Here is an 18,212-nt window from a genome sequence, read left to right on the forward strand (position 1 = left end):
ATACATAATTCTATGGTAAAATTTGGACTATTGTAAATAAAAGTCCATTCAAACAGTATTCCTTGTCTTCATGAATCTCTCCCAGATCTCACACATGTAATTCAGCATACTATGTTGACTGGAGAAAGGACAGGTCAACGCTGAAGCTCTTAACATGAGTAGCCAAGTCAAGAATTGTGCTCTCAGGATGACAAATATTAGGGTGCTCTTTAATAACTGCTAATAGTGTACCTTGACCTGCCACTGGAATTGTGCTTTCTGCATGAATATTTTTGATGAACTTCTTCCCAGTAGGGTACCATCATGGATAACCCGGGCAGAGTCAGTTAGTCAGGATAGCTGTCTAACAGCTTCCATTTGAGGGTTGTTAAGGGACAAAGCCAGAAATATTAAATCTGATGACACTGTTCCAATAACCATGCCCCCTCAGGGCAGCCTAGGAATTTATCTGACCAGGAGGCTTCTTGAAGAACAATGAAGGCTGGGAAGGTTTTAAATGGACATACTTAGAGGGGGAACCAGACAGAGACACTCAGGCACAGACACCCATGGGGGTGTCTGAAGAAGATAATCCTGCCCAGGTTGAAATTATGGGATGGCAGTGCTTTAAACAAGATAGACATGCATAAAGGTTCTTCCAACTACTAAATAAAAATACTTTGTCTTAAGAAGGCTGTTGGTCAGTATCACAGGTTCAAGAAGGGAGTGCCTACGCTGCAGGCTTTGGTAGTGGTATGTTGAGGGTGGCTGGCTCCCATTCACTGTTTCCTGTGCTCAATAGTTTTGTGGACATGACACTTTTTCCCATGAGCTGGAGTTCAGTACCACCACCAGGATATGCCAGGCCTTAGTATGCACTGGAACATTTGGCTTCAAAGAGAAGAATGCAGATTGCTTCAAGAGAACTAGTGAAGCAGATCTGCTGAGCAGAGAAGAAAACTGGGACCGTGCTGGTTGAGTGCCACCGATACTGAGTGATGAAACTCAGGCTTTTGCTTCAAGGACAAATTGTTCTAGACTGACTTCTGACCAGGCTTACTGGAGTCCCCTGGGATGGCTTTAGCAGCTGGCTTTTCAGGTGGTCCTCCTCAAAGCTCACTGGGTCCAGGAAACAGTTCCAGATAGACCTAAAATATCATGTTCAATTCCTGAAGCATAACTTCCTGCTATATCAGGGGTGGGTAAACTTTTGGCCTAATGGCCTGTCATAAACAGATAGCTAAGGGTTAATGTCTCTTTCACCTCTAAAGGGTTAACAAACAGTGACCTGCAACATCTGATCAGAGGACCAATCAGGAAACAAGATACTTTCAAATCTCGGTGGAGGGAAGCCTTTGTTTGTGGTTTTTGGCTTTTGCTTTGTTCTCTCTGAGTCCTGGAAGGGACTAGACATGCAACCAGGTTTCTTGCCAATCTCCCTGCTACAGTCTCTTATATATTCAGAAGAGTGAGTATTAGTAGAAAGGTGGTTAATAGTCTTTTAAATAGTTTCTTTATTTGCAGATGTGTAGGTTTGCTGGAAGGTTGTGTTAGAATGTATTTCGCACTGGGGGGAGGCTTTCCTTCTGGTGTCGTATTAAGCTGAAAGACACTGTATAATTAACATCTTGTAAATTTACAGAGATTTCTTATTTTTTCTTCGTTTATTAAACTTCCGTTTTAAAGACCTGTTGATTTATTTCCCCAGTTGAGGCATCAGGGGAATTGGAGTCTGTCTTACCGGGAAGTGAGGTGGGAGACAGTGGAGAACAGAAGGGAGGGGAAGGGGGAATCCCTTTGTTCATAGATTCACGAGAGCTTGAATCTGTATTGCTCTGGTGAGTGGAAACCTCTGTTTAAGATCAAGGATTTGAATCAAGTGTCTTCCAGGACACCAGGAGAGGGAAGAAGCCTAGGAGAGGCACTTGATGAGGGAAAGAGTTTATTTTCCTTTATTAAGATCCAGGTAGGTTACTGGATCTTGGGGGTCCCCAGGGAAGGTTTTGGGGAGACCAGAGTTTATCAGGCACTCAGAGTCCTGACTGGTGGCAGCGTATCAGATCTAAGCTGGTAATTAAGCTTAGAGGAATTCATGCTAGTACCTCATTTTTGGACTCTAAGGTTCAGATTGAGGAAAGAATACTATGACAGGGCCGCATCGGGTTTTGTAAATTGTATGGAGGGCCGGTTAGGGGAGGGGGTCATGGACTGACCCCCACATCCTATCTGCCACCCCCCAGACTCTTGCCCTATCCAACCTCCCCTGTTCCCTGATGGCCCCTCTGGGACTCCTGCCCCATCCACACATCCCCACTCCCTGTTCCCTGACGCCCCTGAACCTCCACCGCCGCATCCAACCCCTCCTCTCATTCCTGATGGCCCCCCCCGGGACCCCTGCCCCATCCAACTACCCCTTCTCCCTGTCCCCTGACTGCCCCCGCCACCCCATCCAACCCCCAATCCTTCCTGACTGCTTCCCCGGGACCCCTGCCCCCATTCAACCCTGTTTCCCCCCAACCACCACCCTGAACTCTCCTGCCCTCTATCCAACCCCCCTGCTCCCTGCCCCGTTACTGTGCTGCCTGGAGCACTGGTGGCTGGCAGCGCTACAGCTGTGTCGCTTGGCCTGGAGCTGGGTTACGCTGCTGCTGATGCCACCGTACAGCATAAAGCACCGGGTTAGGCCAGACTCTGAGCTACGCTGTCCCAGGAGCTCACAGCCTCACTGCCCAGAGCATTGCGCCGGTGGCAGAACGAGCAAGCTGAGGCTGTGGAGGAGGGAGGATAGCAGGGGAGGGGCCGGGGACAAGCCTCCCAGGCCAGACAGGACATAGTTTGTCCACCCATGTGCTACATCCAAACTTCCAGAGGCAGCTGGGCCTTTCTTCCTTCCTACCTCTGTGGTCTTCAGGAAAAGGACTACATCCTGAAAGAGAAACTGGGGGGAAAAAAACAAGAGAAAGACCCAGAACGCCATCAAGCTCAAAGCCACATTACATGGAACTAAGCTCCAAAGCTTACAAGAGCTTCCAAAGGGCTAGCTGCTCTAAAACTGGCTTGGAGAAAATGAGATGTTTAGATTACTTAGGCAAACCCTTAATGCAAAATACATCAAAAAGGCATTAGTACAAATTCAGAATCTTGAGTGGTCAAAAATATGCCTCACTAGACTTAGATTCACTGGACTGGAACTAAGTATTGTACAAAGACAGCGGGTATCAAGAAGCAGCCTCATTCTCCATGACTATATACTCTGGAGCACTGAAAAGATGGGCAATCAGAAAAACAAAAAGCTTTGACTACGTGTTACCTGGAATATTACCAGGTATCCAGGACTGGAAACCGCAGGCGAAGCAGAGCCAGGGAGATAACTGGAGGGTCCAAGTGAAGGTTGCTTTCCCGAAAAGAACATGGCTGGAAGATTCTAGTGAGGGCTGTAGTACTGGCAGTTTTTACACTATATGGCTGAATAGGGCAATTCTTGGCATTTGGCTCAATATAATTTTATAAGAGCATTGCTTATTGTGTCTACATACACATATATTGGGCTCCTCTGCAGTTTTTTTTTCTCCAATTTGCCTTTGTAGTATATAAATCCAGTAACTTCCACTCTTGATCCCATTTCCCAATACACCAATTATTTGTTAATTCATGTCTTCTGCTGCTAATGTCAGAGCAAGAAGTGGGAGAAGAGATTAGGAACCAGCCTGGAGTAACTGGAGCAACAAAACATTTTTATGTAAAGAAAGTAATCACCACACCATTACATCTGATGAAAATATATAGATTTTCTACAAACATATTTCAATGTATCAAGGACCACTGTGTAACAGCTGAACTGCACATGGACTTGTAAAATGAGCTGCGTTGTGTGGTCCTTTAGAATACAAGAAATCTAAGAACAAGAAAAAGCCATCTGTCCCAACATGTCTGCTCTTTATTCTTACGTTAATCAATAGGCTAAAAAGCACCCACGTTTAAAAGCAAGAAGGTTAAGAATAAAAAAAAAATGGTGGTTAGAAACAACTGTTACAACAATTTAGTACATTAATTCAGTTTATAACATGACTTACAAAGTTATATGCACTATACTACAGAACTATTACATAATTTCAGGTATGCAAACATGGAAAAAACCTCAAGAAAGATTTATAGGCCAGCATTAATTGTCTAGGGTACTTTACTTACCAAGATGTATGTTCATCATTTTTGCACAGTATTTGCACATGGCCTCTAGGTCATTTAATTGTCCTTGGAGAAATGAAATTTGAGTCTCCAGTTCTTCCTCCTACAATTGAAAGGATAAGCTTTAAGAAACCTAATATACAATAAAATTGATAAGCAATGCCCTTAAAATGTTTGGAACATTCCACTGGTTATGTTCTCATTTTTGCCTATGAGTAAGTCTTGGAAACAACAGAGTTAGGTTCTTCTTTTGTAGGTGAAATGGAATCATTTTGACTTCGCTTTCTTTTATCATTCTTAATGATGTCTTTGTCCTTTAATGTACTATTTTTTATTCATATTAGTTGAATAATTAGTTGACCCCCCCCCACCCCAAACCACAAAACATCAGTTCCCATACTATGTTTTATGAAAGGTTAACAATTACATTTCATTGATGGAGATAATAGGATATATTTCTGGATAAATATGTATTTTGGTCTATGCAAACCTAATTGAACGGAGACAAGTCATGAACCTACACAAATCATGCAAATTCACACTGAGTACAGTCACATACTTTAGACATTGTTACTATAACCTCCCTAAAAATTCCACCATATTCCATCAAAACACTGGCCTTTTAGATTAGCCACTCTGAATATTTAGTATAGGCTAAACATATACTTATTCACCATATATTTAGGCATTCATTTTATTTACCTAATGAATCATGCTCTATTTGAAAAAAAAAACAACCCCCTGTATTTCCATGATAGACCAACTACAACTTCAAATGCATATTTTGCGTAATATTTGGGAGAAAGTATTTTTTTAACCAATGTACTGTAGAACAGCTACTCTGGAACTCTTTGCCAGAGGATCTTGTAAAGGCCAAGACTATAAAAGGGTTCAAAAAGAACTAGATAAATTCATGGAGGACAGGTCCATCAATGGCTATTAACCAGTATGGGCAGGGATGGTGTCCCTAATCTCTGTTTGCCAGAAGCTGGGAATGGGCGACAGGGATAGATTATTGATGATTACCTCTTCTGTTCATTCTCTCTGGGGCACCTGGTATTGGCCACTGTCAGAAGACAGGATACTGGGCTAGATGGACCATTGTTCTGACCCAATGTGGCCGTTCTTATGGAATCTTTAAGGTCTGTTCAGTAAACATGCATTTAATATTTTTAAAGTACATTTTTTAAGATCCATAGATTTCAAGGTCAGAAGATAGCATTATGATAATGTAGTTCCTGTACAACAAAGGTCACAGAACCTCACACAGTAATTCCTGCATCAGGCTCATAACTCTTTATTACCAGAAGTTCAGTTTCCATGTCCAGTTCCACAGGAATGACATTGGTATGTGCATCTGTGTTTAAATTGTTAGTTAATGCTGCTATTGCAAGTTGATTGTATATGAGTTTATAATAAAATGATTGAATCTAGTCTCCTTTCTCAAGCTGGTAACTAAGTATCAAAAGCAGTAACAGGAAATAGAGTAGATTATTTTCTGTAGTCATTGCAAGATGTAGTTCCTAGAGAAAGGTTCTTAAGTACTATATTTGTTGATAGAATTATAACAGTGTGCAGCTTAGTTAACACTATCAGTATTTCGAATTTTGAACTTGATTTACTTATCAGCAATTGGCATTAAAAAAAAATGACAAAGAAGGTATGTAAGCTGAAAGTTGTGTTCGTTTACAGGTTTTTCTTGCAGAATGCTAATTTAAACAAATGCTTTCTTTTAAATAGTTGGTGGTGGATACAGGTCATCTGAGTGCCAAGTTTCCTTCTCTTTGCTGAGCCCTGGCTCTCAGTTTTCTGATAATCATTAATTTAGGATTAATTATACAGCCAAATCAAGGTTGTTTTATCCTTCTACATTGCTGTTTTCCTGTTAATACTTAATTCACAGTCTGAGGACCAACAACCTCAGCCAAGAAAGACTGTAATACATCTGTAAGCCTCCCAATGTGGAGGAAGAGGAGGAGCTCAAAAGTGACCTTCTTTTGCATACTGCTATACTGTGAATTAAAAAAAAAACTTGCTTGAACAGGAAGGATGATTAATCTTTGGAGCAACTTTTCTAGGGGCATCGTAGATTCTCCATCACTTGTCTTTAAATCTAGACAGAGAGATTTTCTAAAATATATGCTCTGGCTCAAACAGAGGTTCTGTATTTCCCACACTTCTATCTTTCTTCATATTCATGAATCAAAATCAGACTAAATTGTTTTTCAAAACGTTCCTGGTGCAGCTGTGGACACTTAGACAGTAAAATGAATCTCTCCAGTTATACTAAGTACCAGTTAATTTCCTAGCTGAGATTGATAGTAAGACTGAAGAGTAACCAAAGACCTACAATGTCTATGTAACATTCTTGTTTTAACCTGAGAAACAGGAATGTTTTTAATGCCTTGCAAATGTAAAAATGGAAATTGCAACTAAACATATTTTCCTTTTTTTCCAATATTTATAATAAATCCTTACACTAATAGTATGAGATAAAGGTGCATCAACTCTCTCAATTCTAGTTCACACCACATTACATGAATTTTTCTGTCAGACCGTTGCTCTATGTTCCTATAAATGCTAACTTCTGCATTTACACTTTGCTGAGAACATGCCTGAGAGTTCTTGGATATAATGTCCATTGCTGAACAGCCAAATCATCACTGAATATGATCTCTGTGTTACACATTATCACGGGACTAAGAATGAGTAAGTGCTGTAACAGGTATGTAAAACAGTAGGCAGGCAAAGAAGAATTTCCCTGACCCAAAAGCAGATCACAAGGAATTGAGTTATAATGAAAAAACACGTACTAAGAAAGAAAAGGCATGGCAATCAGAAGGAAAAATGAGGCTGCATACAAAGATACCATGCAGTGAGATACCACTATGTGGTAGGCTACAAAAAAATTAAAAATGTGAGAGAAGGAGTTGCATCAGGAATTGTAACTTGTATTGTAGGTGCTAAAATGTGTTGTGCTGCTCTCTCAAGTGCGCTCTCCCAGAATCATACACAATGACGGTGCCTGACGCTACAAAAAAATATATCTGTGAAACACCTAAACTACACAGTGTAAAGCTAGGAAATACTTACATAAATATCAATGAAAATCAAGACTTCATTCTCTAATTCTTTTGGGAACTAACTGCCAGTCAGACTGATGGGGTTGGGGATAGGTGAAAAGGGGTTCAAAATAATTCAACCATAACTCTGTGAAGTTGACCACTTGATCACAGAAAAAAATCTACTGTCGGTATGAGAAAATTAATTTAACTCACTTTAAAGGTTTATAGAATAACAACTGCATTTAGGCATTTACTTTCAACATTTTATTATACTAAAAGAAATTACCCACATTGTGTAGGCATTACTCAAAACCACTACTGCTGCAGTTAGGCACTGGGGATCATATAGGGAGGAGGAGAAACAAATCAAACAACAGTTAAATCAAACAAATGAGCCATTGTGCCTGGCTTGGAAGACAAAGAGAAATGAATCTTAATGATGAGAAATACCCCCTCCCGCCCCAGCCCTACAACAAATTCTGCAAAATTCAGTCCCAGAAACTCTCACCAACACCCTCATAGTTCCAGCCCATTCAGAACTTTAAAGATAATCAGCAACACCTTGAACTAAATCTGAAAGTGAAAATGAAGCAGGTGAGTTTATAACTGATAGGTAATATTGGTGCACATTCCTCTGACAACATAAAATGGACTTAAATTTCTCCTTAGTCCAAGCAGAGCATTTTTTGTACTATTTCCACATATTATATCCAAACTGTTCTATCTTCTGGTAAGGCTAAAGCCTGCAAAGGTGATTCACTTATTTGTGTTTTTCTCATATTCTTCTTTACTTGCGTCTGTCTTCAGATCTTCTCTTACATTCGATGATTCCCTTGACCATGCACGTTGTTTCACTTTTTGTTTATGATCCCTCTCATTTCTTTGCTTTAATTTTGCTTCAATTCCTCTACTTCAACATTTATTTTGCTTCTGTAACTTTCTGTTCCCCCAAATCCTTTCCGGTTTTCCCATCTCAACAGAAGGATGACACTGGAAAGTATATTTTGGATTTTTCCTCCTGACTGTAAGACTCATAATAAAAAAAAACACTGGTGCCTGCAGTCTAGGCTGTATCTCAATAAACTTCATGGGATTCAGGAAAGCTCAGAGTTGTGACTAACTGAAAGCATTCAAATACCTTTATGCACATATTACAGAAAGTTTTATGATCATGACATTGTGATCCTAATTTTTCACAGCTCGTTGCTTTGCAAGCTGTATTAAGTTGGCAGAAGCTATGTTCAAGGCCTCTGAAACTATGCAGTATATAAAATCCAAGATCTCAAGAAAAATGATTTTAGCAGGTGCCACTCTTACCAAAATGTGTTTTTTTCAATTGAAAATAAATCAGTTTTTTCACAATAGATGTATTCTGCTTCTGCATAATAAATATCCAAATACCAAACTGTCCAGGCGTCAAAGAAATGCATCAAAATGCAAAACAAATAGGGCTGTTAATCCCTCCCTCCCTTTATGTTATCACATAATCTTCACTTTTGTTATCCAAGGAATGAAGGGCACAACTATATTTAGTGTTTTCTGGGTTATGTACATGTTTAAACTGAACGGAAAACAAAATATTTTTCAAGAGCTAAAGAAAATTAAATGATCTGATAAATTTATCAAGATAGATTACCAAAGGCATGAACAGCATTATTTTAATAAATAAAGTTGAATGAATTTGTAAAAGGTTGATACAGTTTCTTGGATTTCATATTCTTTGTGTTTTGCAGATTTTTACTAATCACTGAGAATATTTAGCATGGGAAAAGTCCATCTGCATTACAGATGAATGATTCTGAATCTGTAGACACTTAGGAGCAATAAAAAGAGACTACTTAATCTGGCTCATGTAAAGTTATTTATGCCAAACTCCTTGAACAATAAATTAAAGTAGATGATTACATTAATTTAAGCAAGTCCCTCCTTAGATCCTGTTAAAATGGCAGTAGAATTCAAACTTGCCAATACTGGAACATTAAAAGAACATCAAAGGGGAAAAATAAAGTTGGAAACAGGGAACTGGTACAAATACATATTCGCTAGAGGGTCTTAAATGTTTATTCATAACATAAACACAGAGTATGTGTTCAGGTTATCAGTGTCATTTTACATCTGCCTGTTATAACTTTCAGATGCATTGCAGACAAATGAACACACTATGTTAATTCTTCAACTTATTTTCTTCACACAAACATACCCTTGATAGAAAATAGCACCTAATGTTTCCATTCCGTCGCAATAGTCTATTTCAATTCTGTTTCTGACTAACAAGCAGGGCCGGCTTTAGGCCAATTCCCCCGTGCCTGCACTTAAGAGGGCCCTGAGCCTTAGGCACCTTTTTAATTTTTTTTTACATACCCAGCGGCGGTCCAGGTCTTCAGTGGCATGGGGTCCTTCACTCGTTCCAGGTCTTCGGTGGCATTTTGGCGGCGGGGGGTCCAGAGTGAGTGAAGGACCCTCTTCCACCAAAGTGCCGCCGAAGACCCAGACCGCCGTCGGGTATTTGAATTGGGCCCCGCAGTTCCTAAAGCCGGCCCTGCTAACAAGCCAATATATAACAGATGAACCCATGACAATTTTGTGCTGTTTGATACCCCGAGAATCTTTATGTTCCATGCCAGCAGTGTGCTTGCCCACAACACGTACTGACATTTAAAACCATTACTTCCCACTGATGAGTAATATAAAATGGAATTTAAAAATAAGCATGGTGTGATGTTGCACCCCATAATGCTTTATAGAAATATGCTTCTGAGTGTAAATATGACATAAGTGGAAAAGACGGTTACTCACCTTTGTAAGTGTTGTTCTTTGAGATGTGTTGCTCATATCCATTCCAGTTAGGCGTGTGCGCGCCGCGTGCATGTTCGTCGGAAGACTTTTTACCCTGGAGTGGCGCCGCTACGGCACTGGATATATACCCCAGCCGACCCGGCCACCCTTCAGTTCCTTCTTGCCGGCTACTCCAACAGTGGGGAAGGAGGGTGGGTTTGGCATGGATATGAGCAACACGTCTTGAAGAACAACAGTTACAATGGTGAGTAACCATCTTTTCTTCTTCGAGTGATTGCTCATATCCATTTCAGTTAGGTGATTCCCAAGCCTTACCTAGGCGGAGGGGTCGGAGTGAGATGTGGTAGCGTGCAGAACCGCTAAGCCAAAGGCTGCATCATCTCTAGATTGTTGGACCAGAGCATAGTGCGAAGTAAAGGTGTGGACCGATGACCAGGTCGCTGCGCGACATATCTCCTGGATAGACACGTGGGCCAGGAAGCCAGTTGATGAAGCCTGGGCTCTGGTAGAATGCGCAGTGAGATGGCCTGAAGGGACATGAGCCAGGTCATAGCATGTGCATATGCATGCCGTTACCCAAGAGGAGATCCTCTGGGAGGAGACTGGTAGACCTTTCATCCGTTCAGTGACTGCCACGAATAGTTGGGGGGATTTCCAGAAGGGCTTTGTCCACTCGATATGAAAGGCGAGTGCCCTACGGACATCTAAGGAGTGTAACTGCTGCTCCCTCCGAGATGAGTGAGGCTTCGGAAAGAAGACCGGGAGGAAGATGTCCTGGTTGGTATGGAAGGCCGACACTACCTTAGGGAGGAATGCCGGATGAGGTCGCAACTGTACCTTGTCCTTGTGAAAGACAGTACACGGTGGGTCCACCGTAAGTGCTCGAAGTTCGGAGAGCCTTCTGGCCGATGTAATGGCCACTAGGAAGACTGTCTTCCACGACAGGTACAGGAGAAAGCAAGTTGCCAGTGGTTCAAATGGCGGATGCATAAGTCTGCTTAGGACTAAGTTGAGGTCCCAGGTGGGGGCAGGGCAGTGTACTGGGGGTAGAGGCGCTCCAGGCCTAGTGACTAAGGGGTGGGAAAACACAGAGTGGCCACTTTCTCCAGGATGGAATGTGGAGATAGCCGCCAAGTGCACCCTGAGAGAAGATATCGCCAGGCCCTGCTGCTTAAGAGACCAGAGGTAGTCCAAAACAGTGGGGATCGAGACCTCAGAAGGAGTAACATTCTGCACAGAACACCAGCAAGAGAAACGCTTCCACGTGGCCAGGTACGTTGACCGAGTGGAAGGCTTTCTGCTACTTAGGAGAACATGCTGTACCGGAGCAGAACAGCGTAACTCCGATCTGTTCAGCCATGCAGGAGCCATGCCGTGAGGTGAAGGGCCTGCAGGTCCGGCTGGCGAAGATGTTGACAGGAGACCCACACGACTCCTGTTTGAAGTGCCTCAGAGAATCGCACTTAACAGCTAAGTGCTCTATTTGCGAGGCTTTCAAGCCGCGAACTAAAAAGGAGCAGGACATCAGACTGAAACAGCTCCTCATGGAGGCGGCCCTGACACCGCCACCTTCGGCACCGAGCACCGGTCAGTCTGTGAGCAGGAGCGCCCCTACGGCACCGGATCGCACCGGTATGCCTAAAGACTCTCGGCCGGCACCGGCACCGAAGTCGGCTCCGTGTCGCTCCCTCTCTCCGAGGTCGAAGGAGGCCAAGACTCCTGCTGCTTTGGCAACGCCCATGCCGCAGCCAGAGAGTGCGCTCGAATCAGACCGCCCGGCGCCGATACCCGCCGCAGCACTGACTAAATCGGCACCGTTGATTCCGGTCCCATGAGAGCCGTCGAGTCCGGCGCCTGATAGCTCCCCACGCCATCCATGCAAGAGGCATTTTCGGTGGCGAGAGACTTAATCACCCTAACGGATTCGGCACTGCCCCTACCCCCAGCACCGCCGGTGCGGGTAATCCAATCTCTGGGCAAGCCGACCCTGACTAGACCACCATCTGTCAGCTCAGCGGACCGGCACTGCTCAAGATTGTGGTCCCGCAGACGCTCCTGGTCGAGACGACGCTCCTGCTCTCGACGCCGCTCGCAGTCCCAGCACCGTTCTCCTACGTAGCACCGGTCAGACTCGCAGCACCGGTCGGACTCACGCTCTCCACCTCACTATTCAAGGCACCGCTCTAGTTCCCAGCACCGATCCAGGCACCGTACCTCTCGGAGCTGCTCACGCCGCAGGGACTCGAGATCCCGGTCGACCTCCCGGCACTGGTCTGGTCGCAGGTCTCGGTTTCGATCACGGTACCGTTCTGAATACCGGCACCGGTCCCCATTAAAGAGGGGAGCGAGGTCCGTCAGAACCTCAGCCCAAGGTTTCTCTGCTCCTCCATGGCCATCCAGGCAGACGTCGGTGTCCTCCCATGCGGACAGTTATTATGACCAGGACCGAGATACGGAGGTGCCTACCGGGGTCTTCCAGGAGGTCCGGTCTCAGGACACGGGACCTCAACAGTGGTCCTTTTGGACACCCTGGGTGTACCATCAGGCCCAAGGTGCTCCATTGGCCCAGACCCGCTCCGCTCCTTCAGAGCATCGGGCGCCAGAGGCCACCATTAGCCGTCCCCCTCCAGCTGGGACAGAGGAGCAGATGATCCATCCACCAGGCTCCCCGGTACCGCTAGAGCAGGAACCGACCCATGAGCAAGAGGCCATTCAGGACCCTCTCATCCCCGGCGTGTCATCCTCTTCCTCTCCAGATGAGGCGGTGGCAGGGACCTCATCATCAGGGCCCCCGCCGATAGACCTCAGAGCCCATCAGGACCTCCTTAGGAGGGTAGTGCTCAACATCAATCTCCCAGTAGAGGAAATCCCAGAGGTCGAGGACCCAGTTGTCAGCATCCTGTTGGCGGATGCCCCCACTAGGGTGGCTCTGCCTTTCATCAAGACCATTCGGGCCACTGCTGACACCTTATGGCAGTCCCCAGCCTCCATTCCCCCTACGGCGAAGGGAGCTGAGAGGAAATACATGGTACCCTCTCGGGGGTACGAATACCTATATGTCCATCCTCCTCCCTCCTCATTAGTTGTCCAATCGGTCAACGAAAGGGAACGCCATGGCCAACAGGCACCAGCCCCCAAATCTAAGGAGGCTAGGCAGATGGACCTACTGGGCTGCAAGGTGTATTTGGTAGGTGCCCTGCAGCTCCGGATGGCCAATAAGCAGGCTCTCCTGAGCCGTTATAACTACAACACCTGGGCTGAGGTGGGTAGATTCACAGAACTACTATCCCTGGACTCTCGCCAGGAATTTGCCACATTCCTTGAAGAAGGGAAGAAGGTGGCTAAAACCTCCCTCCAGGTTTCTCTCGATGAGGCTGACTCGGCAGCCAGAACTCTGGCCTCAGGTATCACCATGAGGCGTATCTCATGGCTCCAGGTCTCCAACCTGCCACCCGAGCTCCAATACACCATCCAGGACTTACCCTTTGATGGCAAGGGTCTGTTCTCTGAAAAGACTGACCCCAGGTTGCAGAGTTTAAAGGACAACAGGGTCATCATGCGCTCGTTGGGCATGCATACGCCTGTGACCCACTGCAGACCCTTCCGGCCTCAACCCCACTGGCCATACTTTGTGCCCTAGTACAGACAAGACTTCAACAGAAGGCGCAGACGGGGTGGCCCTAGACGCCAGTCTGGGCCCCAAGGGGGTCAAAACCACAGCCCCCCAAAAGCACCTCTGGGGCCTAAGTCTACCTTTTGAAGGTATGCACGAGGACGGCGTACCAGTTTCAGGACAGGATCCTTCTCCTCCCTTCTCCAACCACTATATTTCACTTCAGTCAGAAGAAAGCCAGGGAAGGGGACAAAACAGCCAAGGACCTCAGGCTTGTTGTTTCCAAAATGCCAGGGCCTGCTGCTGAATTTCAGCCTCAAACAAGTGAAGGCTTGCCTGCCACATTGCTACTGCTGTAGTCTGCCCTTGTTGCCATGTTCTGCTTTGGCCTGGAGCACCAAGTGGTCAGGGATCCCTGGCTTAGAGGTTCTGAAAAGCTGGCTTCCACTGCTGCACTGCTGAATCTGCGCCCCAAATGGCGTAAGGCTTGTGTGCCACATTGCTGCAGAGTGATGCAATATCGCACAACTCATCCACCAGCAGAAGCCTCTTTGATCTTAGCTGAGCCTGCTACACTGCTGTGTTTTCTCCTGCAATACCATTGTCGGGCAGGGTCCTGTTTTAAAACATCTTCTCCCTACCAAGGGAGCACCAAAGAGAGGGTGAAAAATAAAAAAATACATATCATGAAAAAAGCTCCTGCCTGGAGACAGAGAAAAGAGAAGGGAACTTCCCACATCTTCCAGTGGAGGCAAGACACTGGGGAGTTAGAGAGGCAATTGGTTCTCTAAACAGCTCCACCTGCTGGCAGTACATCCTGAAGCTACAGTGGGCTTCTTTGGTTTAAAAAAACCCCAACAGACAGACAGAGAGAGAAAGAGAGAGGGCTCCATGCTTTGAAAAGGAGGAAAAAACCCAGTTGTAATAGGTCATGGATCACAAGGTGCCCATGATGTAGAATACAAATTATGCCCAGACTGACAACAAATCTGGCAAATTTAGCTAGATATAAAAACTGAAAAGGGAATAAAGAATTGGAAATGGTCCCCTAGAACAGAAATTCTGGTAAATTTAGCTATAACAGGGACAGATGGAGCCTCATGATTCAATAGGTGCTCTCTACTAAGCGTTTCTTGTTACAGTCAAGTGGGACACTGGTCAGGCTCAGCAGCACCCTCTGCCATGGCACCGCAACCTTAATCCAGGCTCAGCGTAGAGGGCAGGTTTTGGAGAATGAGCATGCCCCACACTCATCCAACACTGGCACAAGGCTGGACTCAGCACTCTGCTCTGGGCGTTGTGACCAGGCATATGGTGTCCCAGCACCACTCAGATTTGTGACTTTAGTGGGGATTAATGATTGCTGTGGGTGCAAATGAACCTATAAAACCCTGAAAAAGCCACTACTCAGGTATAGGCATTGTTGCACACATTGTCTGTAATACTTTTTAAAAACATCCTACTGTGATATTGCTTTTATATCCATGAGCAGGTGCAGATTATATGGTGATGAGTACCACAGAAATGATAATAAATATATAAACAAACTAGGAGATTTCTGATTTTCTTTTCCATTATGATTATTTTACTATTATGTTTGGCTGGCTTTTTGCTTTTAATTCTAGATATACATACATTAGTGACTGTCAGACAAATGTGAGACTAAAACAGTCATAGTATTCTGTCCACAATCTAAAAAAATCTCCCAAAACAAGTTTTCTGATGTTAAAGATCTGAAATAGGATACTGAGTATTCTTGAATCCATGTATTTCTGGAGTGAATACAGTGCATATATTGTGCTCCTACATGGTGTTTCTAAAATATTTAGTGAAATGTTATTGAATTGCCTACTAGGTGTGATATATTTATGCAATTATTTTTTTCTTATTTTTGCTGTCTCAGTGTTTAGTTACAATATTTTCTCCATCTAGTCTTTTATTAATAATTCCCAAAGCATACATTGTTATAGATTAATGACTCCAAATAATAAATTCTCATTTAGTTTTCACAAGTGATTTCTTTTGCCACTGCAAAATGCTGATTTGATTCATAATATAAAAAGACATTTTTAAATTATTAAACACAATACATCATGAACAACATTTCAGTCTTTCCACTTGCTTGTTATATATATTAGATTTATTCAATCACTATTTATATTTTATTCACTTTAAAATGTTTCTTAAGCATCAGCTATATAAGAGGTCAAGTGAAATATTCTCTATTCCAAATGATAAAATTGTTCTGTGATGTGATTCATAATATTCAGTATGCAGTTTTGGAGTTGGACCTCATTATTTAGATCTTTTAGGAGCTCTGATTATAATGTTCAGAATTTAAGAAGGGTAATGCTTAAGTATAGTAATTATGCAAGGACTCAAAACATTTACAAATGTAAACATTTACACTAACTTGCTACAATAAAAGTACAAGATCTGCTGTTTTTGTGGGGAGAAGCTTGATTTAACTGAACATGAAAAAATTGCAACATATCCTAAATTGAAATATAAACCTACAATTTCTTTCAAGGAGAAAAAACAGATCATCTAGATTTGCAATGGTACTGTACATATTTTTTTTTTATGAGAGTCCAGTTCAGTTTACTAACATATGCAAAAATGGAAACTTGGATAAACTATTAGATAATTTTAAGGGAGGAAAAATGCAGAGGGTAACATTTTCAAGAGTGCTTAAGTGACTTAGGAGCCTAAGTGCCATTGAATTTGGATCTCAATGTGACTTGGGCGTCTAAATGCCTATGTCACTTTTGAAAATGGGACCTGGGCTCCTAAGTCATTTAGGCACTTTTGAAGATTTTACCCAGAGCCTCGAATCAGTCAAGATTTTGAAATTTTATTGCATCTTCCCTAGCAGACACTAATTATTGTCCAATAATTTTAAAATTTCTTGTTGCCTTCTGCCAAATTATTTAATTCTACACCGTCACTATGTAGAGATGGGTCAGAATGTGGAAATAGGCATTATTACTGGTACACATGATTTCAGCAGGACTTAAATATTTAACCCTCATTTAGCCAGTAAAAGACTACAGATTATTCACTGTTCTACACATTTCTAATGTCTTCCAAATGGCTTTACAAATCTGATCTGTATGTCAGCATACTGACCTCAGATATGGCTGAAAAACAATATGGTTTTGTTGTAATCTTATTCACCTTATGTAACTATAGCAGGGGGTTCTCAATCATCATTGCACCATAACCCCTTTCTGAGAAAAAAAAATACTACACGACCCCAGGAGGGGGAACCAAAGCCTTAGCCTGCCCAATCCCTGCCACCCCAGATCACAGGCCAGAGCCCCACCACCCCACAGGGGAAGGGGTGCCAAAGCCCAGGGGCTTCAGCCCCAGGTAGGGGGCCTGTAATCTCAGCCGTATTGCCCAAGGCTGAAGCCCCCAGGCTTCAGTCCCAAACAGTGGGGTTCAGGCTTTGGCTTCAGTCCCTGGCCCCAGCAAGTCTAAGCTAGTCGTGGGGACCCCATTAACATGGGTTCGTGATCCACTTTGGGGTCCCAACCCATAGTTTGAGAACCGCTGAACCCTAGTTTTCATTTGTATAACTTCTTGTTAAACTTCCTAAAACTTCACTTCCTGCTTATACCCCACCACAGTTGTTTTTATTTAAATGGAATTACTTGAAGCATGAAGATGTGTAATAGACGACTATGAAGCTGTCAACAAAAACCTTTTAACGAAAATTACATAAACTCGTCAATACATGTAAGAGAGAAAGCTTCTTTTATAAAAAACATTTCCTTTCCTGATGCTCACAGCTCTTTGATCTGAGTAACAGCAATGCTGTGGCTACGTAATGAAGGAAACTGAAAACAGTGCAACAGTTCCAACAGATCTAAAAAGTACCTCTACAAACCTTGGTTCGATGACCTGGCAGCCTGTCAGATTTAAATGCTTTCTATTTCCAAGGTCAGAATGGCATTGAAAAACTAAACAAATGCCAAGTTTCAAGTGTCTGAATTGAATTTGGCCTCATATCAAACTCAAGATAATCACATCGGAATGGCAAAGCTGAAAAATCTCCTGAAATATAAATTACAGTTTCACATTGATTTATTAAACTTAATATACTATACTCAAATGTCAGCAGAGGAGCAGAGGTGGGTTTTTTATATTAGACCAGCAAACCCCAAACTATTGATTAAGCAATGAGATGTTACAAGAAAACATTTATAAGTTCATTAAGCAGTTATTATAATAGTTTAAATTATATAACATTTATTTCTAGGAATGTTTTGATTGTCATTAAGAAAGGGCATTGCATTGGGACATTTGTATTTCTGAATAAATGTGAGGTACATGTTAAATATGAATTCACAAACATTTTGTTAAAACATTATACCGTATATATTCGTTCATAAGCTGAATATTTTTGGTAAAAAACGTGACGCATTGGCTTATAAACGGGTCTACACCAAAATTTGATGATTTTAAACTCTACGGAATCACTGAATTGAATATCTAATACACTGTCATTTTGTTTACCTGGAGCATCTGCAGGCATGGAGCCCCTCAGTTCCCTGTGGCTGCAATTCACC

The 18,212-nt window shown here is 43.2% G+C and overlaps 1 protein-coding gene across 7 annotated transcripts in view; it reads right to left on the bottom strand.

Moving 5' to 3' along the window:
- The window catches only part of TBC1D5 (TBC1 domain family member 5), a 534,167-nt gene that overhangs the window by 42,496 nt on the left and 473,459 nt on the right, over nt 1-18,212 (bottom strand). For all 7 annotated transcript variants that reach the window (XM_075062444.1, XM_075062442.1, XM_075062441.1 and 4 more), the window contains one exon: nt 4,168-4,267. In XM_075062444.1, coding sequence (XP_074918545.1) covers nt 4,168-4,267 — 100 coding nt within the window. The remainder of the gene's footprint in view (nt 1-4,167; nt 4,268-18,212) is intronic.

Source organism: Chelonoidis abingdonii, chromosome 2 (assembly GCF_003597395.2).
Source record: "Chelonoidis abingdonii isolate Lonesome George chromosome 2, CheloAbing_2.0, whole genome shotgun sequence".
In the NCBI taxonomy this organism is placed as follows: domain Eukaryota; kingdom Metazoa; phylum Chordata; order Testudines; family Testudinidae; genus Chelonoidis; species Chelonoidis abingdonii.